The sequence below is a fragment of the Neofelis nebulosa genome, chromosome 2 (assembly GCF_028018385.1).
Source record: "Neofelis nebulosa isolate mNeoNeb1 chromosome 2, mNeoNeb1.pri, whole genome shotgun sequence".
Lineage (NCBI taxonomy): Eukaryota > Metazoa > Chordata > Mammalia > Carnivora > Felidae > Neofelis > Neofelis nebulosa.
In genome coordinates this window covers 188,110,796-188,134,714 of record NC_080783.1, presented here as the reverse complement: position 1 = coordinate 188,134,714, position 23,919 = coordinate 188,110,796, and the positions used below count along the sequence as shown (strand labels likewise).

General features: G+C 58.0%; 1 protein-coding gene across 17 annotated transcripts in view; it reads left to right on the top strand.

The window, feature by feature from the left end:
• PTPRF (protein tyrosine phosphatase receptor type F) overlaps positions 1 to 23,719 on the top strand; it is an 88,480-nt gene extending 64,761 nt beyond the window's left edge. For 6 of the 17 annotated variants that reach the window (XM_058717720.1, XM_058717719.1, XM_058717730.1 and 3 more), the window contains 22 exons: positions 2,437 to 2,463; positions 3,842 to 3,959; positions 4,039 to 4,617; positions 5,258 to 5,355; positions 5,554 to 5,807; positions 5,899 to 5,992; positions 6,577 to 6,792; positions 7,110 to 7,264; positions 10,189 to 10,304; positions 14,034 to 14,066; positions 14,867 to 14,964; positions 17,818 to 17,941; positions 18,111 to 18,286; positions 19,010 to 19,129; positions 19,412 to 19,566; positions 19,648 to 19,933; positions 20,014 to 20,192; positions 20,413 to 20,539; positions 20,750 to 20,875; positions 21,153 to 21,307; positions 21,397 to 21,532; positions 21,961 to 23,719. In XM_058717720.1, the coding sequence (XP_058573703.1) occupies positions 2,437 to 2,463; positions 3,842 to 3,959; positions 4,039 to 4,617; positions 5,258 to 5,355; positions 5,554 to 5,807; positions 5,899 to 5,992; positions 6,577 to 6,792; positions 7,110 to 7,264; positions 10,189 to 10,304; positions 14,034 to 14,066; positions 14,867 to 14,964; positions 17,818 to 17,941; positions 18,111 to 18,286; positions 19,010 to 19,129; positions 19,412 to 19,566; positions 19,648 to 19,933; positions 20,014 to 20,192; positions 20,413 to 20,539; positions 20,750 to 20,875; positions 21,153 to 21,307; positions 21,397 to 21,532; positions 21,961 to 22,029 (3,441 nt within the window). In that variant the 3' untranslated portion in view covers positions 22,030 to 23,719. The remainder of the gene's footprint in view (positions 1 to 2,436; positions 2,464 to 3,841; positions 3,960 to 4,038; positions 4,618 to 5,257; positions 5,356 to 5,553; positions 5,808 to 5,898; positions 5,993 to 6,576; positions 6,793 to 7,109; positions 7,265 to 10,188; positions 10,305 to 14,033; positions 14,067 to 14,866; positions 14,965 to 17,817; positions 17,942 to 18,110; positions 18,287 to 19,009; positions 19,130 to 19,411; positions 19,567 to 19,647; positions 19,934 to 20,013; positions 20,193 to 20,412; positions 20,540 to 20,749; positions 20,876 to 21,152; positions 21,308 to 21,396; positions 21,533 to 21,960) is intronic. The other 11 variants (XM_058717736.1, XM_058717734.1, XM_058717733.1 and 8 more) reach the window with 5 other exon arrangements.
• Positions 23,720 to 23,919: the final 200 nt, after the last annotated feature.

Here is a 23,919-nt window from a genome sequence, read left to right as displayed (position 1 = left end):
CTTGGCCCCTGGTGTTTACGCTCAAGGTCTGGGCCCGCCAGCCAGCCTCCTGTCTTCCTCTGTGCACTAATGTCCTCCAGGGGATAACAGTTTCACCCGTGAGCTTAGGGTGAGGTCCCTGGGGTATTCTGAGCACTGGTTTGCTGTTCAGGTAAAGAACCTGGGATACTGGGAGGTTATGTGAATGGCCCAGAGTTTCCCAGGAAATAGGTGGCTGAGCTTGGGTAAGAAACCCAGTCTCTGGACTCTGAACTCCTAGAAAGGGCTGTAATTGTTATGGCGAGTTTCCTCCCAAAAGATTCTGCTGAAGAGTCGTAACACGTGGTGTGGTCTGCTTTCGAGGTCTCCCCATCCAGAATCAGGGTCTTGGGGAGGGGGTTTACAGTGGGCAGCACTGAGGCAGCCCTGGGGGAAGGAGCCCAGATTCCCTTCAGAGCCCACATGCCCTCCCCATCCAGCTTTTCACCCCTACCTGGGCTGGGCCCAGAAGTGCAGGTGCAGACCCCATGTTCTGCCTACTGTACTCAGGGTGGGCTCACCCACACAGACAGATGGGGCCTTCTTGCCTCCGGCTGAGCTTAGCACTCTGAAGCCAAATTCTTCTCTGGCCAGAGGGTGCCCTCTTCCTCCTCTCATCCTGCCCAGTGCTGAGAGAGAACGGGGGTGGAGGAGGTGGACATGTGCACCCGCCTGCATTCCTGGGGCAGGTTGAGGACTCCTCCTGGAGCCTCCACAGACACACCCACCCAGAAACATCCCCGGAATGGGCTCCCTCCAGCCCCTCCCATCCTAGAGGGCCAGCGGCACAGCTGCAGCCAGTGGGGTTCTGGAGCCACCCTTTCAGGTGCCCCCTTCTGGTTCCAAGTGGTTTGAAGGGAGCTGGGCTACAGGAGGAGGGACACTGTCCATCTGGTTTCAAACATATCATGACGGGGGTAAACCCGAGCTCCAGGAAAGCCAACTGAAGATGGAGGGGCCTGGTCCCCAGCCCAGCCACAGGGCCCAGCTGTCCTCCGACCACCCTGTCAGGGACACCACAGCCTGTCTGTCTTCACCCAACAGCACCATCTGCTTAGCCCAGGGTCCCCATCAGTTCTGGAAAAACCATGAGGGTCCTGCCCCCCTCGAGTGTGTAGCCAGACCTGTCTCCTCTTATGTGTGTCTCCATGTCGGGTTTGTCTGTTTCTCACTCGATGTTTTTCCTCCCTCTCTGTGTCTCCTCTCACTGCCTGTGCCTGCCTCGCCCTCTTCTCCTCTCTCCTTCCCACTGCTCCCTTCTGTCCTCTCTCCCTCCGTTGTGCTTCATCTGCTTTGTCTCTCCTTCTTTGCCCTCACTCTGCCTCCAACGTGGGAGAGGTGCGTTGTGAAGACCTTCCTGCCCAGACCTGGCTTGGACAGCGAGAGTCTCCCTCCCCACCCCCCCCCACCCCCCACCCCCGCTCCGAGACAAGGAACCTAGAGCAGAGGCGGGCCCAGCCATACCTTTGAAAGTGTCCATGGCCAGTAGGGACCTGTTGATGGCCTCCTGCCATATTCTGTCCCATGGTCCTTGCAAGGCCTTTCCAACAGATTTTCTCAGAACAAGAGGGACCGCAGTCAGTGGACAGAGGTTGGATCAGCACTTTAAGGGTGGTTGGGCCAGAGGACCCTCTGGTTGCTCTAGCCTGAAGATGTCATGGGCCATCTCCCTTTGCTGTGCTGGACACCAGCCAGCCTCAGTCCTCCAGTGTCCCCAGACCACAGAGCGGACACCTCAGTCCCTCCACCTACATGCATCACGGCCTAAAGAAGAACGTACCAAGAAACAGCGACATTGCCAGCCCTGAACCATGCCTTGCTACCATAATAAGATCTCAGGCACCCTCAGGAAGGAATAGGGGTCTGACTGCTCCCCCTGTACCTATGGGGAAGGGCCTAGACTCCAAGCTTGGCATTCACACTTCCATCATCTTGCTGGCCAGCCTGCCCCCATCGCCCTACCCCAGTATAGCTCTCGCTATTCCTGGGACACCCTCCTGCCTGGGAAAACTGTATAATCTGTCTCCCAACTGAGAGTGAAAGGAGACGCTGAATAATCATACCATGACAACAGCCGCAGGCCAGGACCTTCGGATACAGTCGCCCTGCTCCTAAAGGAGTGGGTTTCTTCACCCCTTGTCTGGCAGCCTCTCCCTCAAAGCACCTATAGGTGGCGCTCTCTGGTCCCTCCCGTGCCCAGGAGCCCTCCCTCTTCAGTCTGTGTGCTTCCTAGTCTCCCTCCCCTCCTCGGCCCTGGCTTATGGCATGGGCTGGGATCTCCAGATGGGGAGTGGTTTTGGGGTGCTACCCCCATGGGCATTTCAGAGGCCCTTGCCCTCCCTCTGCCCTGCTGGGCCGGGCCCCCTCCAGCAAGAGTCCTTCACATCCTGTCTCCCTTTCTCTCCCTCCCGCGGTCAGTGGCGGCCAGAGGAGTCCGAGGACTATGTAAGTAACAGGTGTGCGAGCGCGGGCGAGACCTGGGTCAGGTTGGGCTCATGGGACACTCCCCTCCCCCGCCTTTCCCCCCAGCCTGAGCCGCCGAGATCCACAGGCCACCAGCCACCTCCAGAGAAAATTGGCGTTTAGACTCAAGCGGCGAGCTGAGCAGCGATTGGCATTTCCTCTAATCCTTACTTCTCGCCTGTCGAGCAGCAATTTCGGGCCAGTGTTTGTGATCGACCAGGGCCTGGCCCCTGCTCTGGCCAGACAGGGATGGAGTTAAATCCGATCCTGATCATTAGGCCTTATTGATCCCTGGAGTGAAAAATCACCTGCTCCTGGGCCCAGGCTGGGAGGGAAACCTGGGGAGCTGGTTCCGGCATTGGTGCGTTCTGGAGCCCCAGCCCTGGGACACCCTCCAGCCGGGGCAGGAGGGTGTCTGCGAGGGGTTCGTGGTGGCTGCGGGGGCCCCACCTACCACTCAGAGCTGGAGGGACACCAGGGTTGGTGGTGACAGCTCTGTTCCCACTGCACGGTGGTCCCCTCCCTTCTTCCCACTCTCCCCGTGTGGCGTGGCTTGGCCTCCTGTGGTGTTTCTCCGCATGTCTGGAAAGGATGCCTTGGCTGGAGATGGGCATGTAGGCAGGGCCTGCCAAGGCTGGGAGACAGTGCCCTGGCTGACTTCTTAGGTATCACTGGGGACAATGGGGAAGTACGTTCCCTGGGGTGGGTGTTTCCTGTCCTATTCATCTTCCTTCCCTCATCTTTCTTCCCTTCTCACAACGTATTTGCAAGGCATTCGGTAGTCACAGAGCCCACTCCTACATGTGGCCAGATGGGGTCCTGGCTGGGTCCTGCAGGGCAGCACCTTGGCCCGCTGCACCTTGCTTGTCGGTGTGGGTGTGGGTGTGGGTGTGGGTGTGGGTGTGGGTGTGGTGTGTGCACGCGTGCACTATCGTAGCCCTTTGCCCTCCTACAAGAGAAGCTGTAGGCTGCGTGCATGTGCGTGCCAAGAGTCATGCAAGGTGCCCCGTGCGTGCGGAGCTCTGTGCCCTGTGTGTCATGTGTACACAGACCTCCTGAGGGGTCACTCGCAGCGCAGTGGAGTGGAGGAACAGTGTAGCCCTTTGTTCTAATCTGAAAGGAAGGGTGAGCTGTCTGCTCCAGGCGTGCAGCTCCTGGGACAGGTGGGGTCCTCCTGGGCACACATCCCACCTGCCTGCCCCGCATCCAGCAGAGTCCGGCATCGCCCAGCATCCCACACCCCGGGACCTCTGGCCCTGTGTGCCCCGGAGGCTCCCTGCCGGCGAAGGTCCTCAGGTGGCTGGCACGGGCTGGCCTCCTGGCTCCTCTGTGATGAGACTGGGCCCCTCCTCCTTCTTAGGAAACCACCATCAGCGGCCTGACCCCAGAGACCACCTACTCCATTACTGTCGCCGCCTACACCACCAAGGGGGATGGTGCCCGCAGCAAGCCCAAAATTGTGGCGACGACCGGGGCAGGTGAGTGCGGGGTCGGGGACAGAGCCGAGGGTGGTGCGGCAGGGCGGGCAGCACCAGAGCCCAGCGCGTGGTTGTTCAGTCCCAGGCCGGCCCACCATGATGGTCAGCGCCACGGCCATGAACACCGCGCTGCTGCAATGGCACCCTCCCAAGGAGCTGCCTGGCGAACTGCTGGGCTACCGACTGCGGTACCGCCGTGCCGACGAGGCAGAGCCCACTATCATGGATTTTGGCAAAGATGACCAGCACTTTACAGTCATCGGCCTGCACAAGGGGGCCACCTACATTTTCTGGCTTGCTGCCAAGAACCGGGCTGGCCCCGGAGAGGAATTCGAGAAGGAGATCACCACTCCTGAGGATGCACCCAGCGGCTTCCCCCAAAACCTGCGTGTGGTAGGGCTGACCACCTCTACCACGGAGCTGACCTGGGACCCCCCAGTGCTGGCGGAGAGGAACGGGCGCATCACCAACTACTCCGTGGTGTACCGTGACATCAACAGCCAGCAGGAGCTACAAAACATCACTGCTGACACCCACCTGGTACTGTCCGGCCTCAAGCCGGATACCACTTATGACATCAAGGTCCGCGCTCGTACCAGCAAAGGCGCCGGCCCACTCAGCCCCAGCATCCAGTCCCGGACCATGCCCGTGGAGCAAGGTGTGTGCCGCGGGCATGTGGCTGCGCCTGGGGAACTCTGGCTGCTCTCCTTGACCCACTGACCTCTGGCGACTGTGATCCACCAGCCTCTGCTGTGTGACCCTCCAATCTCTCATGACCATGACCACTAACCTCTAGCGAACAGGCGCCACATTCTCAGTGTGTGACCCCTGACCTCTGCTCTCCTTGACCTACTGACCTCTGCTGTGTGACTCCAATCTTTCGTGACCTTGACCCACTGATCTCTTTTGACTGCATCACCATCCTTGGGTGTGGGACACTGATCTCTTGGGGCCATGACCCACTGACTTCTAGTGAGCATGCTCCACCGCGCTCTGGCGTGGGGTCACGTGCTTCTCATGACTGAATCCCACTGACATCTGGTCACTGACCAGCACCTCTGGAGATCCTGACCACGGGTCCTGTGGCATCTGCCCAGCTCAGTCCTCCCTGTGAAGAGGAGTCTGGGCTGAGAGCCGAGCTGTGGGATTTGAAGCTGGCTCGGAGTGGGGTACCTGGCCTCCGCAGCCATTCCGGACCCTCAGCCCTGGCCAGCATCTCTTCCTGGCAGGGAACCCTTCGCCCCAGCCCCCGGTTACACAGCCACGGCTGACTCCCCGCCCTTCCTTGTGTTCCACAGTGTTCGCCAAGAACTTCCGTGTGGCGGCTGCTATGAAAACTTCTGTGCTGCTCAGCTGGGAGGTCCCTGATTCCTACAAGTCCACGGTACCCTTCAAGGTGGGTGAGGGCCACGGCCAGCCAAGCCCGGCACACTTGCCGGCCTGCCCCAGGGCGTCACGCCAGTCCCAGGTGTGGGCGTCTGTGGCGCGGTTTCCCGGTCAGGTGGATGCACACTCTGTGCCCTGTAGGACCACAGTGGGGGGTGGGGGGTGGGGGGGCTCACCCCAGCACACTGCCTGTCCCTCTCCCCCACAGATTCTGTACAACGGGCAGAGTGTGGAGGTGGACGGGCACTCCATGCGGAAGCTGATCGCAGACCTGCAGCCGAACACAGAGTACTCATTTGTGCTGATGAACCGCGGCAGCAGCGCGGGGGGCCTGCAGCACCTCGTGTCCATCCGCACGGCCCCAGACCTCCTGCCGCACAAGCCACTGCCTGCCTCCGCCTACATAGAGGACGGTCGCTTCACCCTCTCCATGCCCCACGTGCAGGACAGCACCCTCATCAGGTGTGCAGATGAGGCCGTGGGTGGGGGCGGGGCAGGGCTGGCGACGGGCGCGTGGGTGACGACAGGCCTGATTCCCGCTCTGCCCGCCTAGGTGGTTCTACATCGTGGTGGTACCCATCGACCGTGTGGGCGGGAGCATGCTGGCCCCGAGATGGAGCACACCCGAGGAGCTAGAGCTGGACGAGGTGCCTGCGATGGGACGGGGCACTGGCAATGACAGCCCCATTGCTCTGCTTGGCTGTGGCCCCAGTTTCTCCCCCAAATTGGACTCACTCTCTGGCTGCTCTGCCTGGAAGCCTGGTCCTCTCTGGGACTCTGAAGCAGCCCCCTGGGAGTTTCCCAGGAAACTGGAAGGCTTGCAGAGACTCCCTAGAGGGATTTGCTGAGGATCCCTCAGGACAGGAAGAAGCAGAGACCCCTGTACGGGTCTAGAAGTTCCTGAGCCCTGTAGACTTGGGGCAGTCCCGAGAGGCTAGAGTAGAGCCCTCGGCATGTTGGGAATCCCTTGTCCTCACAGAGGTGTGGAGCCAGCCCTCTCTGGTTAGAGTGAGGGGCAGGTTACCCAGAGGGCCTCTCCTCACTGGGTTGGCAGGGAGGAGTGGCATTGTGCCCGTGTGTGGCATTATTCCGTGAGGGCAGTGGGCCGGGCCCAGGCCTGTTATGTGGACGGTGAGCCTCAGTCTCAGTTCAGGGAGAAGATGTCTGAGGCCACAGGCCCAGGGGCACGTGGTCTGAGGTCCGGCGTGACTCCTGTGCTCTGCTCTGTCAGCTTCTGGAGGCCATTGAGCAGGGGAGTGAGGAACGGCGACGTCGGCGACAGGCAGAGCGGCTGAAGCCATACGTGGCTGCTCAGGTGGACGTGCTCCCTGAGACCTTCACCCTGGGGGACAAGAAGAGCTACCGGGGCTTCTACAACCGGCCCCTGTCTCCGGACCTGAGCTATCAGTGCTTTGTGCTCGCCTCCCTGAAGGAACCCATGGACCAGGTCTGCCTGAGCCGCCTGGGCTCTCAGTACCCCGAGACTAGACTAGTCTCAAACACCATGAGATCCCAGGCCTAGGGCTGCCCCAGAGACCCCAGACCTGCACTAGGGGATCTCAAAAGATGTCAGCCCCTAGGACCCAGAAGGCCAGACCTTATCTAGCCCTAGGGACTTGGTCAGCTGGCCAGGCTCAGGTCGGCCTGTTTGGCTCCAGCCCAGCATAGCCCAGCCCCAGAGCCCTTTCTCCAGGTTTGGTGGGCAGAGGGTGGGGGACCTCACACTGAGCTCACCGCCCATGCTGTTCCTCCACTGGGCCACAGAAGCGCTATGCCTCCAGCCCCTACTCCGATGAGATCGTGGTCCAGGTGACACCAGCCCAGCAGCAGGAGGAGCCCGAGATGCTGTGGGTGACAGGCCCCGTCCTGGCAGTCATCCTCATCATCCTCATTGTCATCGCCATCCTCCTGTTCAAGAGGTGAGTGCTGCACCCAGCACCCCAGGAGACAGCCACCTGCCCCTGGACTCTGAGGTCCTTCCCGGCATGGTTCGCGCAGGTACAGGGCAGCCACAGCGGTCTGCACCCGGCCCCTGGGCTCAGTGGGAGCCCACAAGAGCAGAAGCAGTGTGTATGCACACGCGTGTATGTTAGCCTAGGTGTGACGAGGAGCCACAGCTTCACAGAGGGCTGGTTCACCTGCATCCCTGGGCACGTGTGTCCATCTGTCTCTCTGTTTCGGTGGGTGTGAACATGTCTGTCTTTAAGCTTCAGGACACCGCCCTCTCCTGGTCTCCTACCTTCAGCACTTCCTCTGACGCCATTCCTAGATGACTCCCCAGCCTGGCTATCCCGCTTAGGCCTAGAGAGGTCCAGGCCCAGCTGCGGGCCCATGTACCCACAGACATTCATTTGGCACACATTTATTGAATGCCTGCTGTAACCACGGCATCCCCAGTAGTCCCAGACTCAGCGTGTCTTGAACCTTCCCCTTAACCTTCTTCCCCTGCAGTCCCTATCACGAGGGACTAGTTAGCAGTCAGAAACCTGGGGGCCAGCCTCAGCCCTCCTCTTCCCTCACTCCACCTGGTCTCCTGGGAGTTCTGTCCTAAAGATGGCTACATCTCCTCCTCCACTCCCAGTAGGCTCTCCACAAGACGGTGCGTGTCCAGGCACAGCTGGGGACCTGGTAAACGGTGTTGCTCAGTGCTCTCTCTCAGCTAGTAGTAGCCACCTGCTCTTAGAGCCTCCCCTCCTACCCATCCCCCTGCCATCCTGAAAGGTACTTCCAAAGCTTCGTCACCCTCAGTTTAAAACTTTTTAGGGGCGCCTGGGTGGCGCAGTCGGTTAAGCGTCCGACTTCAGCCAGGTCACGATCTCGCGGTCCGTGAGTTCGAGCCCCGCGTCAGGCTCTGAGCTGATGGCTCGGAGCCTGGAGCCTGTTTCCGATTCTGTGTCTCCCTCTCTCTCTGCCCCTCCCCCGTTCATGCTCTGTCTCTCTCTGTCCCAAAAATAAAAAAATAAAAAACGTTGAAAAAAAAATTTAAAAAAAAACAAACAAAAAAAACAAAAAAACTTTTTAGTGGCTCCTGAAGTAAAGCATGAGCTCTCTAACCTGACAGTCAAACGCCTGGCTAACCAGTCTGGTCCCATTCCCAACATTGTCACGGAACTGATGCAGTTCGCTTGGCTAGCCGGGGCTGTGCCCCCTCCATTCTGCAGCTTTCCCACTCATGCCCACCAGGCTGCTGTCATTACATCCTTCAAGACTCCCTTCCAGGGGCTTTCAGTTGAGAGAGTTTGCCACTCTTGATCGTGGGGTTGTGAGTTTAAGCCCCATGTTGAGCATAGAGCTTACTTTAAAAAAAAAAAAAGACTCCCTTCCCAGGTGCCCACAAGGCTGTCCCAGGTCCCTACTTCTGCCCCAGTGATGCTTCATTGGGCACATCACTAGGCCTGTGTGTCAGCAGCCACCACACTGCTGAGCCCCTAAGGCTCGTTCACGAACGTTTGTCAGTGAGCACACATCGTTTTGTATGTCTGAACACGTCTCCACATAGGAGTTCCTATGCTCTGTGTCCCATCTCTCCCCTGTCCCTGACCTGGTCCCAGGGCCTCCTTCCTGAAGAGTTCATTCCTTCCTCCCAGGGTGAATAGGGACAGGCTTTCCTGGTCCAGGGCATGGAGACTAGTGGGGGGTGGACCCTGAGGAGTATCCTTTCCATCCCGTCTGGGTCCTGGTGTCTGTTAGGGGAGCCAACCCCCTGCCTGTGAAGGCCGTATAGGTGCTGTAAACAGGTCCCTCAGCGTCTCCCCATGTCGTGAGAGGGCCTGAGTGCTTGGTGGAAACAATGACCGTTCCTCTCTTCTGTCCTTGCCTGTCTTTCGGGACCTAGTAAACAAGAAAGGTAGGACTCGTTCCTTCTCTCTTCACACGCCTCCCCATTCACTCCTTATCCCTGTGCACATTTTGGGCCCAGCAGGGAGGGGCGGTGCTTTGACCGGAAGCCTCCTGGCCTATGCTTGTCTGGTCGGCTCAGCAGGCTCTGGGGTGGGCTCTGTCACTGTCTCGACTTGTACGCTGCACAGGGGATGCCCCTTCCCCAGGGCACAAGCATAGTGCAGACTTTAGTGCTTCCCCAGAGTGCACAGACTGACTCTGAGCTCACCAGAGCCTTCTACCAGCAACCAGTTCTCTAAGATTACCTGAGTGCTGCAGGAGACCTATGTGCAGAGAGCACTGGCTGCAGGGCAGGGGGACGTGTGTGTTTCTACACACTCGTTCACACTTACGCAAACACCCACGTGCACATAGCGGGAGCAGCCCCTGGATGCTTGTCAGCAGCTAGACCCCGTGGTCTGTCTCTGACCCTGTCCCTGTAGACGGGGGAACTGAGGCCGATGAGGGAGGACTCCGCCCAGCTAGGGTGACGCCTTCCCCGTCCTTCCCCTGCTGCTCTGGACATTTACCCTGATACCGAGAGACAGACAACCGGGGCCCAGCTCTCTGTGATGTTTGTGTATCGTACGTGTCGTTTGCATGTTTACTCCTGGTGGCTCCTGCTGCCTCAGCTGTGGTGGCCTTGGGGACAGCAGCCACTGCCCAGCGGTGACCTCCCCCCTCTTGGAAGGTGCCACCAGCCTTTGCAACCCCTTTCCCCCTCACTGCACTGGCCCTCTGTCCACTCTCCAGTCCTTCTGTGTCCCCACCCGCCCCACCCTGTGTTCTCCATGTTAAAGCTGCTCTGCCACTGGCTCCCCTGCGCTCAGAGACCCCGGGGGGGGGGGGCAGTGGGAGGGACCAAGCCGGACACACAGGGGCTCTGCCACAGCCAACCATGCCGTCTGTCTCTGTCCTCCACCTGGACCTCAAGTTCTCACCAACCATCCTTCTGCCTCTTCAGGAAGAGGACCCACTCGCCATCGTCCAAGGACGAGCAGTCAATCGGGCTGAAGGACTCCCTGCTGGCCCACTCCTCAGATCCCGTGGAGATGCGACGGCTCAACTACCAGACGCCAGGTAGGGTGGCTCCTCCAGCCCACCTGCCCCCCAGCCCGGGCCTGCAGGTGCTGAAGTCTCTACCAAGAGACTCTAGCCTCATGCCCCCATTTCCTATCCCTGTTTCTTCTTTCTGCCCCTCTTCTTGAACACATTCACTTCACTGAAGTGACAGAAGCTTCTATATCCAACAGCTACTCAGGCCCTGCCTTACCTTGGGTCAGGCCTCCAAATATAGGCTAAGGATCCTCACATAGCCCACATCCCAGCCACAAGGTGGCCAGCCTCTGCACCTGCGCTTTGTCTCCTCTGCCCCAAAGAGGGGTGTGTTGGTAGGAAATGCCCCATCAGTCATTTGGGGTAGGATAGGACACCTAGATTTACGGTGTGAGCACAGGGACCCCACATAGGGCTTTATATCTGCCTTCCTTCTCCAGCCACTTACGCATGGCTCTCTTGTCTCCTCTTTCTAAGGTGTCACTCCCTCCCTGTGCCCCAGTAGACGCAGCTCAGACCCCTCCCCTAGAAGCTTCCCAACCTGCCCCAGCCCCCACATAGGCCTGGGGGTCTCCCCTGGCTCCCAGAACCTCTCTGATTCTTCCACTATGACTCCTCTTACACTGGGCTAGAATTGCCTCAATAACAATCCAAGCTCTGTGGGACCATGAACTGTGTCTTGTTCATTGTCATCCCTTGTACTGTGCACACAGTGGTCTCTAATTGGGTACCTGTAAAATGGACACACAGACAACTGAGTTGAGTGAGTGAACTAACATACATACAGGGCTTGTGTATATGTGAGCTAGTTAAATCGGTGCATATTAACGTACTGCAAAACTTAATGGCTTGAAACAATAATTATGTGTTACCCCTCATAGTTTTTGTGAATTAGAAATTCAGATAAGAGTATAGCAGGAACAGCTTGTCTCTATTCCAGAATGTCTGGGCCCTCACCTGGAAAACTTGGAGTCTGAGAGCTAGAATCATTTAAAGCAAAGGTCAGCAAATAAATAAATAAAAACTTTAAAAAGGTGGGGGGCGGGGAATGGTGCGCCTGGGTGACTCAGTCAGTTAAGCGTCTGCCTTCAGCTCAGGTCATGATCTCACGGTTTGTGGGTTCGAGCCCCATATCGGGCTCTCTGCTGTCGACGCAGAGCCCACTTCAGATCCTCTGTTCCCCTTTCTCTCTGCTCCTCCCCTGCTCGTGCTCACACTGTCTCTCTCTCAAAATAAATAAATACAAACTTAAAGCAAAGGTTAGCAAACTTTGGTCCATGACCAAATATGGTCCATTACCTGTTTTTGCAAATAAAGTTTTATTGGAACACAGCCACACTCATTCATTTATGAATTATGTATGGCTACGTTCACGCTACAAAGGTAAAGCTAAGTAGCATCTACCATACATCCACAAAGCCAAGAATATTTACTGTCTGGCTTTTATGGAAAAGTTCCCTGTCCTCTGAATTCTGAAGACTCAGTGTTGGTGCGAGAGTCAGCCATGAGCCCACCTGGGGTTGTCATCTGTGACGACCACACGCGGCCTCTTTCTGTGGCCTGGGCTCCCTCAACACCATGGTGACTGAGTTCCAAAGTCCTGCGTCCTGAGAGCAAGTGAACCGGGTGGCCTAGTGGGCTGTTGTGACCCAGCAGAATCATATCTGTGAGGAATCCATGCTCCAGGATGCCAGGGGGCCTGCAGGGCAGAGAAGCCCCCTCTGAGAGGGGTTGCTGAGCCATGTGGGCGTGAGTCAAGCAAATGGGAGGGAGCTCCCTTCGCTGGAAATAGTCCTGCGGAGTCAGCATACGGACACTGGGTGTCCTGCCTCATTGGAGTTGAGGTATTGAAAGCCCACGGATGAGACTGGAGGGTACGCAGAGGTCTATCACAAAGGAACCTGAGCGCCAGGCTCAGGGGTTTGGACTGCATCAGGAGAGCACCAGGGAGGCATTAGACGTTTTCAGCAGGGGAGCGACAGAGTCAGAACTGTGATTTGGAAATCTCGCTCTGGCTGCTGTGCGGAAGACAGATTGGAGGAGAGAAATGGGGAGCCTGGAAGGCCCCGGGAGTAAGTGAAAGGTGCATGAGGAGGATGGCTGTGGGGGTGGAGGGCAGTCTTAGGAAGCGTGAAGTAGGTGGCAGGGCTCGGGCTTATGGCTGAACAATGAGGAGGGGGTTCCGGGTGGCAACTGGGCCTGTGGGTCTGGACCTCCACACCCCCGTCCGCCTGAAACCACGGACGTGGGAGGAGGTGCCAAGTGGCCTGCAGTGACCAAAGCCGGAGAACGGAAGGGGGGACAGCCAGTAGGAGGTGAAATGTTGAGAAACGATGAATGAAGAGTAGCCAGGGAGATTAAGAAGGAGCAGCCAAGGAGGCAGGGTATGGGAAGAGTGGAGTGTCCCTGAAGCCAAGGCCGGGGATGGCTGTGCACCCAGGAGGACCACTGGCTTTGGCAGTTGGGACTGTGGAGAGAGAGAGCATGGTGGCCGAGTCCTGGGGGCAGAAGCATCTCGGTTGGTTGAGGAGCAGTGAGTGGGGAGTGAGCAGGTGGAGAGACCCCTTCCAGAGGCCAGGGTGCGACGGATAGGATGGACAGGACCACAGCAGGAGAGGAGAGAGGTGTGGCTTGAAGAGGGATTTTTCTTTTAACCGATATGGAAATTGCTTGCCGGTGATGATCCATCGATGCAGGGGTAAAGGGTGCTCAGCTGTGGGACAAGAACCCAGAAGCTGGCTTCAGGCCCCTGGCCCAAGTGGGAGGGGTGTGACGTAGCCCAGGGGAGCAGTGTGGCCATGCCTCCCTGCGTTCAGGTCAGCAGAGGACAGGAGGTGGGTGAAGCTGGAGTAAAGGGAACACGCTGCTGGGTTCTAGGCTGGTGGGCTCGGTTTTCTCCACAATGAGAAGAAAGTGGTCAGAACAGCAGGGAAGGCATGGCCTGGGTGTGGGCACTGAGCAGATATGCCCAGGAGGACTGCTGAGCAGCTAGGAGCCCAGGGCCCTGATCCTGAGTCACTGTGGCTGCAGAGATCTGGGAGGAAAGGAGGGATAAAGACGAAGTGTGTAGATGTGGTAAAGGCCAAGTGCAGAGGATAAGGGCGTTCAGAAGGGACTGTGGAATGGGGCCGGCCATGAGCCCCCAGAGATGCGGAGCTCAAGGAAATGGGGCTGCCAGTGGGGAGAGGCATCTCTGTGGACACGGTGGTCCCCAGAGGTGTTGAGAGAACCAGGAATCAGAAGGGACAGAGGGACCAGGGGCATGGCAAGTTTTCTTAGTGTTTTTTGTTTTTTTTACTTGAGTGAACTTTTTTTTTCCTCCTATAATTTAGTCTTTATTCTGAAAAGTTTTCAGACCCACAGAATATATAGTTGTTTCCTGCACCTCCTCGTGCAGACTTACCCTGTCATTTCTGGCCATACATGCCTCCTCTCTCAATACGAAAGCAGCACGCTCCCCTTTCGTCTCCCCATCTGAAAATAGCCAAGGTCAGGTTTTGATACCAGTGGGGATGAGGGTTGGTTGGATAGGATTCAGTCTTAAAAAGGGGCCCCCAAGGCTGTCCAGACCCCCGGGTGTTGGGAGCGCTCCGCTCTGGGTGGGAGATGGGTCTGTGTCCCCGGGAGGCAGCAGGGGCCCGTGGTGGGGCCTGCCCACCCCCCTCAGCCCCTCCACGTGTCCCCTGTAACCAGAGAAGGTCGATGGGCTCTCTTCTCGTGCCCCGCTATCTTTTGTGTTTTCTTTCTCTGCAGGTTCCAGTGTCCCCAGTTGCCCGAATATCTCAAGTTAGTTTTTCAAGTTCCGGGGGCTACTCTGGCTTCTGTGTGTTTCCTTCAACTTTTTCTCACCCCGTCGCCTCCACCGTCCTTCCTTAGATTCTTTCCCTTCTCTCCTCTCTTCTTCTCCCCTTCTCCACCTCTCTCCCCAGCTCCCTCCAGTCCTGTCTTCCCTACCTCTGGCCCCGGCCCTGTCTCTCTGCCTCTGTAGCCTCCAGTCCCAGTCTGACCCCCTTCTGGGTGCCTCTCCTGTCTCCACATCTCCCTCCTCATCTCTGCCTCTCTCTCTAGATTCTTCTGGGTCATTCTGCCATGTCTCTGTACTTTGCGTCCACTCCATCCACACGCTCAGTGTGGAGACGATGACGTCACCCAGTCTCCCACAGTGACTGGCGCCAGTGAGGGGCAGGAGGGCTGTGCACAAGCGGGGCCTGTGGGGCAGGTGTGCGGCTGCGCCACCCCCCAACCTGGGCTTCCAGCCCCAGCCCAGGAGGAAGGATGCCTGGCATCCCTGAGAACCCGCCGGGCAAGGCCCTGGTGCCCCCACTCAGCGCCGTGTCCCGCACACATGCCCCGCGCACATGCCCACACGTGCTCTCAGCACACACACTTCCCTCTGTCCTCTCCCACCTTCTGGCCGCCGTGTGCTCCACCATCCTGTCGCCGCATGTGCTGCCGTCTCCATGCCACCAGTGCCGAGTGCTCCATGGTCACACATGTTCACGTGTGCACATACATGGATTGGGGCTGTCTCCACCACCCCGCACGGGCCTCACGCTGACTCTGCCTTTGTGTGCCTCCGCCCCCAGGTATGCGAGACCACCCGCCCATCCCCATCACTGACCTGGCAGACAACATTGAGCGCCTCAAAGCCAACGATGGCCTCAAGTTCTCCCAGGAGTATGAGGTGAGACGTCCGTACCCCCTGCCAGGTGCCTGCTCCAGGCCTAGCCCCGTGCCAGCTCCTGCCCTGCCTCGGGCCCCAGCTGTGGGTGGGCGGCTCCAGGCTTCCCCAGAGTACAGATTGGAGGGATCAGCAGTGGCAAGTAGGGAATTCAGCTCTTCGGGTGCCAGGCCTGGCTGAGGCCCTTTTAAGCACCCTAAGTCTGGACACTCAGACACGTGCCCACATGCTAACAGAAGCAGAGGGCTGCGCACGCGCACACACACACACACACACACACACACACACGTAGTAATAGCTCATTTATCAAGAGGTTACCTCAGGCCAGACCAGACTGGGCAATTTTCATGTGCCCTCTCATCCTGTCTTCCTCGAAGTATGAAATGGTACCGTTATTATCCCATCTTACAGATGAGGAAGCTGAAGCGCAGAGAAGGGAAGTGACTTGCCTGAGGTCAAGTAGCTGATGTGTAGTGGAGCCGGCAGTCAGACCCAGGCCTGCCTGACAGCCTGTGTCCTGCTCACGCACACCCTCACGTGTGTTCTCACAGCCGCACAGGTCACAGAGTGGACAGTTGGGTGACTCGAGGCTCGCCGCTCAGGCTGCACAAACCTTCCTGCTCACAGCCCTCCACATACTCTGTTCACTCTGGTTCACTCTGTTCACTCCTAGCTGCTGGGGCCCCGACTTCAGCTTCTGGGGTCTGAGGGCTTCCAGGCAGCCCAGCTGGTCGGGGGCTGGGGGAAGGATTTGCTAGAGAAGGAGACGATAAAGGAGAGCCTCCCCTCCTCTAAGGAGCACAGACAGAGGTGTCGTTCTGCCTCGTCGGGTCCTGTCCCGCTGTTGCCCCTGCTCCTAGCACAGGCCTGGCCCAGGACTCACCCTCGATCAATGATGAATGGATAGGTGATTGATGGGCTGGCTCAGCCCAGCCGGCAAGTCTGCTCCCTCTAGTCAGACGTCCGCCCTCGGCTGTGCGTGGTACCCTGGGGTCCCAGGATTCCCCTTCTGAGGGCTGTGGGCCAGGTTTCCACAGAGGAAATTGAGCTTGGCAGGCAAATTGATGAACGTGTCTGCTGCGAGGAGAGCATACCGCCTCTACCTGTAGAGCACCCACTGCAGCCTGCTTTGCGATAAGTCCCTGCTGCAAAGGTACCAAGATTGATGAATCATGCTCCCTGTTCTTGACCTGGCCAGGAGGGCCTTCCATAGTCTCTGCCCACACTCATCCAGTCCCGTGTCCCACACCAGCCCTTCCTTGCCTCGAGACTCTGCATCTCACTGTCTAGGCTCACGGTGTTCCCCCTCGCGCCTTCTGCCCACTTCTCAAGTGTGAGCTTTCCCTCCTCCTCCAGGAAGCCTTCTCTGCCTGCCTAGGCCTACTGTGGGCTTTCCCTCAGCCCGAATCCCATAGCCCTGTCACCTTTGTCGGTCAGTCAGTCCGTCAGTCATCACGCGCTGTCGAGCGCTTACCCGTGCTGAATACTGGGAACATGGATACAAATGCCTCAGGCAGCTCAACCGGTGGGGGAGACAAGCTCAGACAGATAGTCAACATTGAATATGACAGTATACCCTAGTATTAAATATGACAGAATGTGCAGAGAAAGTAGGCTGACGGCACCGAGGCAGGCTGAGGGGTGGGGTGGGCAAGAATGTCTCAAAGAAACAGTGCCTGCTGTCGTGTGGAGAGTAGTAGGCTGGCGCCAAAACATGGCGGGCATCGTGGGCTCTGCTGGGAACTTTGGATCGTATCCTTCTGTAAAAGGGGGATAATAATAGAGCCTGCTTCATAGGAGGCTTACGTGAGGGAATACATGCAAAGTGCTTAGAACAGTGCCAGGCACACGGTGAGTTCTCACGGAGACTCAGCTGTTACGGTCATTATCATCTGTGGGGATTTGGAGCCGTGGAAGGCATTGGAGCAGGAAATGGATAATCAGATCTGCATTTTCTGAGGATTTTTCTGGCTCCAGGACAGAGTAAGTCAGAGTGGGGCAGAAGCAAAGAGGGAAATACTCGAGTCTAGGCTGCAGTGGCCTGGCTGAGGCCAGTGGCAGCAGGTGGAAGAGAGCCACGGGGGCGGGGTGGCACAAGGGCACAGTGACTGAGGGGACGGGCACGGAGGGGTTTTTGAGGATGGCTTGAGGGTTCTGGCCAGGGTTTGGGGGTAAAGGGGTGAAGGTGCCTTTGACCGAGATGGTGTTCCAGTGGCAGAGCCGGGCATAGAGGGAAGCTGATGAGCTCCGCTTGGCAAGGGTTGAGATGGCAGGGCCTGGGGGACCCCCAGGTGGCTGCTGGCCACTCACTTCAGCTTGGGAGCTCGGGGAGCCCAGGCTGCAGCCAGGGTAGTGGGCAGCTCCAGATTGTGCGTGCAAGATCCCACGGGCAAAGGAGGGCCCCCCGCAAGGTTTCAGAGTGCAAAGGCCTGGGAGTGAACCCCGAGGAGCACTGTGCCCTGCCTGCAGGAAGGAGAGCTGGACAGGGTGGTGCAGCAGGTGCCCAGAGGCCCCAACGATGTCGGGGACTGCACGGCTGGCTACCATTGCTCTCTCTTGGTCTGTACTCATTTCATTAGTTGGGTGCAGGGCTCGAGGGACATTCCTCTGCCTCTGCCCCACCCCGACCACTCTACCAGGCAAGGGGATTTGGTGCCATGGTCAGAAGGGCCTCTGTTCATCACCTACCTGACAGGTGGTGTGGGAGCCTCTGAGCTCCACAGCTGGAGGCACGGAGCTGGTTGTGGCCTAGGAGCAAAAGCAGCATGTGGCCACCACCTGGCAGTCTGGGTCTTGGGGGCAGTAGGGAGACCTCAGCTCTTACCCTGCTCTACCTGCCTCCTCCACTTCCTACAGTCCATTGACCCTGGACAGCAGTTCACATGGGAGAATTCAAACCTGGAGGTGAACAAGCCCAAGAACCGCTACGCAAATGTCATCGCCTACGACCACTCACGGGTCATCCTTACCTCCATCGATGGTGAGCCAAGGGCAGTGCCCCCTCCCATCCCCTTGCTCTCCTCCTTGCTGGCTGGGGTGACATTCCATCCTGTACGAGAGGCCCGTGAGTCCCAGGGGTGCACCAGGGGATGGTGGGCTGGACAGGGGGCTCTGGGATAATGCTCTCCCATGTCCCTTCGTGCCCATAGGTGTCCCAGGGAGTGACTATATCAACGCCAACTACATCGATGGCTACCGCAAACAGAATGCCTACATTGCCACACAGGGCCCACTGCCTGAGACCATGGGCGATTTCTGGCGGATGGTGTGGGAACAGCGCACGGCCACTGTGGTCATGATGACACGGCTGGAGGAGAAGTCCCGGGTAGGACGGTGCAGGGGCCTGCCAAGAGGTGGGGTGGGAAACACCCAGCCACCAGGTAACTTCAGGCACCTTTTTCTGTCTCTGTCTGAAGTTCCTCAAGGAACGCACCAAGTGCTGTTGTCTTCTCGGAGTGTTCCCACGTTCCCTAGCTGCTGGGTATTCCTGGGGTATGGCGTGTTCCCTAGTCACCAGCAGGTTCCTAGGATATTAACATGTTGTACCAGATGCTGTCATTTTCCAAGAATGTTAATATGTTCCCCAGTTGCTAGCATGTTCCCGAGATGTTCACATGTTCCCCAGATGCTGGAGTGTTCCTGGGGCATTAACACATCTCCTAAGTTAATTAGTGCAAAGAGCTGCTGTTATCTGCTTTTGCACTGCAAAGCATTGACTGGAACGTAAAATTTACAGAGCTTGAAAATGGCGCATAAACCTTATGGGTAAATTTGGCAGAAAATGTGCCTGGTGTGATCTGGTCATGAATAAATAATTTTCAATTACGGCCCTCATTCTCCCAGCTCGGGTAGGGATGGCATTGTAGCACGAGAACCTGATACGGTTTGGTGAGAGGGTGGCACAATGGATCTGAGAGTTCAGGGCGGGGGGGCCTTGCAGCCAAGTAAGCTAGACCTCCCACCCTTCTTTGCCCCTGGGGCCCCTGCCAGTCTGAGCCTTTGGGCAACTCTGAGCACCCTAGCACCTGCCCCGCTTGTCCCCCTGTAGGTGAAGTGCGACCAGTACTGGCCAGCCCGGGGCACCGAGACCTACGGCCTCATTCAGGTGTCCCTGCTGGACACAGTGGAGCTGGCCACATACACCGTACGCACCTTTGCACTCCACAAGGTATGGCCCTGCCCTGGTACTCGTCCCCCACCCGGGCCCTACTAGGACAGCAGCGTGAGCTAAGCGTGCTGGGGACGGGCGAGCGGGAACTCAGTGCTGGAAGCCGGGGCTTAGAGGTGTGCGAGTGCCCCGTGGCAGCCAAGGCTGTGGGTGGGATGAATGGAAAGAGCGCCTCGAGCTCCTTCACTCCGCCCCGCATGGCTTCTGAGTCCGGTGAGAGCAGCAGGTCTGGCCTCAGCATACTCCCCCTGTGACATCACCTGCCCCCACTTTTCTCCCCAGAGTGGCTCCAGTGAGAAGCGGGAGCTGCGTCAGTTCCAATTCATGGCCTGGCCAGACCACGGGGTTCCCGAGTACCCGACCCCCATCCTGGCCTTCCTGCGGCGGGTCAAGGCCTGCAACCCACTCGATGCAGGGCCCATGGTGGTGCACTGCAGGTGAGGGGGTAGAGTGCCACCAGAGGGGTGGGGTGGGAGGTGGGGTGGACCTCTGCCCCAAGCCGAGCCCGTGTCCTGCAGCGCGGGCGTGGGCCGCACGGGCTGCTTCATCGTTATCGATGCCATGCTGGAGCGGATGAAGCATGAGAAGACGGTCGACATCTATGGCCATGTGACATGCATGCGATCGCAGCGGAACTATATGGTGCAGACAGAGGACCAGTATGTGTTCATCCACGAGGCACTGCTGGAAGCCGCCACGTGCGGACACACGGAGGTGCCTGCCCGCAGCCTGTATGCCCACATCCAGAAGCTGGGCCAAGTGCCTCCCGGGGAGAGTGTGACCGCTATGGAGCTCGAGTTCAAGGTGGGCGCGGGGGCCTGGACTGGGTCATGGGGATGATCTCCCCAGAAGGCCAGGCCTGACCAGCCCCTTCCTCTGTCTAGTTGCTGGCCAGCTCCAAGGCCCACACATCCCGCTTCATTAGCGCCAACCTCCCCTGCAACAAGTTCAAGAACCGCCTGGTGAACATCATGCCCTATGAATTGACCCGCGTGTGTCTGCAGCCCATCCGTGGTGTGGAAGGCTCTGACTACATCAATGCCAGCTTCTTGGATGGCTATAGGTCAGCATGCCCGTGACTGCACACCACGCCCCACGGGTGCGCAGGCCTGCAGCTGGCTAGCTGGAGGCCCAGCAGAGTAGGGCCAGCCCAGAAGATCAGAGTGGGCTTCCTGGAGGAGGGGTAGTCAATCTGGGCAGGGCTTCAAGGGACTAGAGACAGTCTGAGGGAGACTCGAGGGGCGGCAGCCCCTCCGGCATGTCCGGTCTTGTGTCCACTGCAGACAGCAGAAGGCCTACATCGCCACGCAGGGGCCTCTGGCAGAGAGCACCGAGGACTTCTGGCGCATGTTATGGGAGCACAACTCCACCATCATCGTCATGCTGACGAGGCTTCGGGAGATGGGCAGGGTGAGCCCACCACCCTACCCCCACCCCAGGGCCCTTGCCATGCCTGGAAGCACACCGGCCACGTCTTCACCCCTCCCTCCTTTCACACCCAGGCTCTCGGACCCCTTCCTCACCACCTGAGGTGCCCTACCTCAGAGTTCTCTGAAACCCGGGGCTCTCCTCCCTGACTCCTCCCTGCCTGATCATGGGGGCTGGGTCCTTTGTCCACAGGAGAAATGCCACCAGTATTGGCCAGCAGAGCGCTCTGCTCGCTACCAGTACTTTGTTGTTGACCCAATGGCTGAGTACAACATGCCCCAGTATATCCTGCGTGAGTTCAAGGTCACGGATGCCCGGGTAAGTGTGGAGAGGGGAGCGTGTACCTTTGCGTGAAAGCATGTCTACGACATTTCCCGAGCACACGTGGGGTGGTGGCTGCCTGCATGGCGCCCTGGCTCAGGCTGCAGGAGTCTGAGGCGAGGGCGCAGGTGTGTGTGAATGCATTTCCCAGGGTGGCTTCAGGTATCATAATTTCACGGGTACACACCCTGTGTCATTGTCCTGCCCGCCTGGCCTGGTGGGGCTGCAGCGTGGGGAACAAGCGACGTACTTGTTCCCTACCCGCCTCTCCCAGGATGGGCAGTCGAGGACGATCCGGCAGTTCCAGTTCACAGACTGGCCCGAGCAGGGCGTGCCCAAGACGGGTGAGGGCTTCATTGACTTCATCGGGCAGGTGCACAAGACCAAGGAGCAGTTCGGGCAGGACGGGCCCATCACGGTGCATTGCAGGTCAGGCTGACCCCGTGGAGGGCTGGGGGAGGGGGGGTGACTGTGGGCCTGGTGGGCGGGATCCCTGATCCAGTGCTGTCCCTGAGCAGTGCCGGTGTGGGCCGCACTGGGGTGTTCATCACTCTGAGCATCGTCCTGGAGCGGATGCGCTATGAGGGCGTGGTCGACATGTTCCAGACCGTGAAGACCCTACGCACACAGCGCCCGGCCATGGTGCAGACGGAGGTAGGCGGGCCCACTGGCCGGTGCACAGGCCAGGCTCCTCACGTGTACACGCCGCCAGCATTTACCGTTACCTGCTCGGCCTGAGGTGCCGGAGTAGGATGAGTGGAACCCACTTCTCATTCAGCAGCTCTGCACTGAGCACTAGCAGAGTGCCGGGTTTCCGGCGAGGGTTGGACCAGAGTCCTTATGGAGTGCACAGTCTAGGAGCAGATAAACTTGATGGAGGTGGCTGTGGGGGCTGGGGGAGCAGGTAAGTATGGGGCACCGGGGGAGAAAGATGAGCCTTCGGAGGCTCCTCCAGGCTCTCTGGACACGGCTTGGGGCAGATGTCTGTGTCTAGCACCTGCTTGTGGCCCACCAGCTACAGTGTGAGTGCCCTTGGCAGCGTGTCGGGAGTCTCCACTCATACCAGTCCCCTGTTCCGGCAGGACCAGTACCAGCTGTGCTATCGTGCGGCCCTGGAGTACCTTGGCAGCTTTGACCACTATGCAACGTAACTACCGCTCCCCTCTCCTCCGCTGCCCCTGCCTGGGGCTCCGGAGGGGACTCAGCTCCTCTGAGCCATACCGACCATCGTCTAGCCCTCCTGCACGGATGCTGTTGCTGGCAGAGCACAGCCCACTGGGGTCACAGCGTTTCAGGAACATTGCCACACCAAATGGAGAGCCCAGACCACCCCTGGGCGAGTGGGTGGGCCGGCAGGCAGGTGCCGTGGCCCGTCTCTGTCCACTAGGCCCGCCCGGAGCCTGCTTCGAGCTCTCTGTTCCGCTGCCGCCGCGTTTCTCATGCTTCTTTTCATGGGGTGGGGATGGAGACAAAGTCTCCTTTTTTATACGTTAAGTGGGGTAGACTGAGGGATTCTAGCCTCTTCCCTCTGATTTTCCTTTTGCAAATCCTTAACTGCAGAATGGGCCGCTGTGGGGGTTGGGGTTCAGTTTGTTTTCTTTTTTGAGTTCGTTTTGGATCTTCTTTCTGTATGAGTCTTGCTGCTGAAGGACAGAACATGCCTTCCTCTGCGTGGAGCTGGGGCCACCGGCCTAAGTGCGGGCCCAGCCGTGGGCCTGGGAGGCATCACCAGTCCAGCTGCTCTTCCGGCCGTTCAGACAAGATCCTGTTTCAGCCAAATGCAGGGAAACACAATTCTTTTTTTGAGTTTTGTTTTGTTTTTCCTTCAGAGCCTTATTTTAGGCCCCACAGACAGTGGTGGGCGGGGAGGAGATAGGAAACACTCATCCCCAGTTGTCTATTCCCGTGTGTGTGTGTAACATTCACAGCCCAGAACCACAGACGTGTCTCGGGGAGCCTGGCAAGGCGTTCCTCATCACCATCGTGTTTGCAAAGGTTAAAAAAAAACACAAAGAAAAAAAAAAAAAAAAAAAATCCAAAAAACAAACAAACAAAAAAAAAAACCCACCAAGAAAAACACAGAGTCATCCGCCTGGCCTCTGCTTCAAAACCCCAAGAGGGGAGGCAGCTCTGTGTTCCTGGGCTTCCCAGGGGAGCTGCCAGACTGACCTCTGGGCCCACAGAGCCTTGCTTTTGTCCCCAGCATTGCGGGTACGGCGTGGTGTTGGTAAGCTGTGGATCTGGCCATGGGGCCAAGGTGACTGACACAGGTCAGGGTGTGTACCACGCCCCGCACACCTCAGGGCCGAGCAGGGGCACAGCTGGCCCTTCAGGTCCAGGCCAGTGGGCCTGGTAGCACATGTCTGTCCTCAGAGCAGGGCCAGATGATTTCTCTCCCTGGTTTGCAGCTGTTTTCAAAGCCCCTGAGAATCGCTCTTTTCCACTCCTTCAAGATGCCCTCCTAAACCAATGTGGCAAGACTACTGGACTTCTCTCAATGGTACTATACTCGATCCTTATTATCTTGGCTTGCTGAGGGGCAGGGAGAGGGCCTCTTCCTCTGGGCAGCACTATCTAGGTAGGTAAGTGGGGGCGGGGAAGGGTGCATAGCTGTTTTAGCTGAGGGATGTGGAGCACATGTCCCCAGATCTAGCTAGGCTCAGTCAAGATCAACAATCCAGGGTTGGTAATGTTGGATGAAACATTCATTTTTACCTTGTGGATGCTAGTGCTGTAGAGTCCACTGTTGTACACAGTCTGTTTTCTATTTGTTAAGAAAACTACAGCATCATTGCATAATTCTTGATGGTAATAAATTTGAATAATCAGATTTCTTACAAACCGGGCCTCCGTCTCAGCTCTTTCTGGAACCGAAGAGTGGGCTCTGTGAGTTCAATACCTAGGGGTACATTCTGGAGATTTCCTGCTCCTAAGGAGACAGTGAGCTGTCCTGAGTATTTGCGGCAGTCGGGCTCCCAGCGTGGCTGCCCACTTTCAGAAAGGAACATTACAAACCCTGAAAACCAGATGCCAGTGTGTGT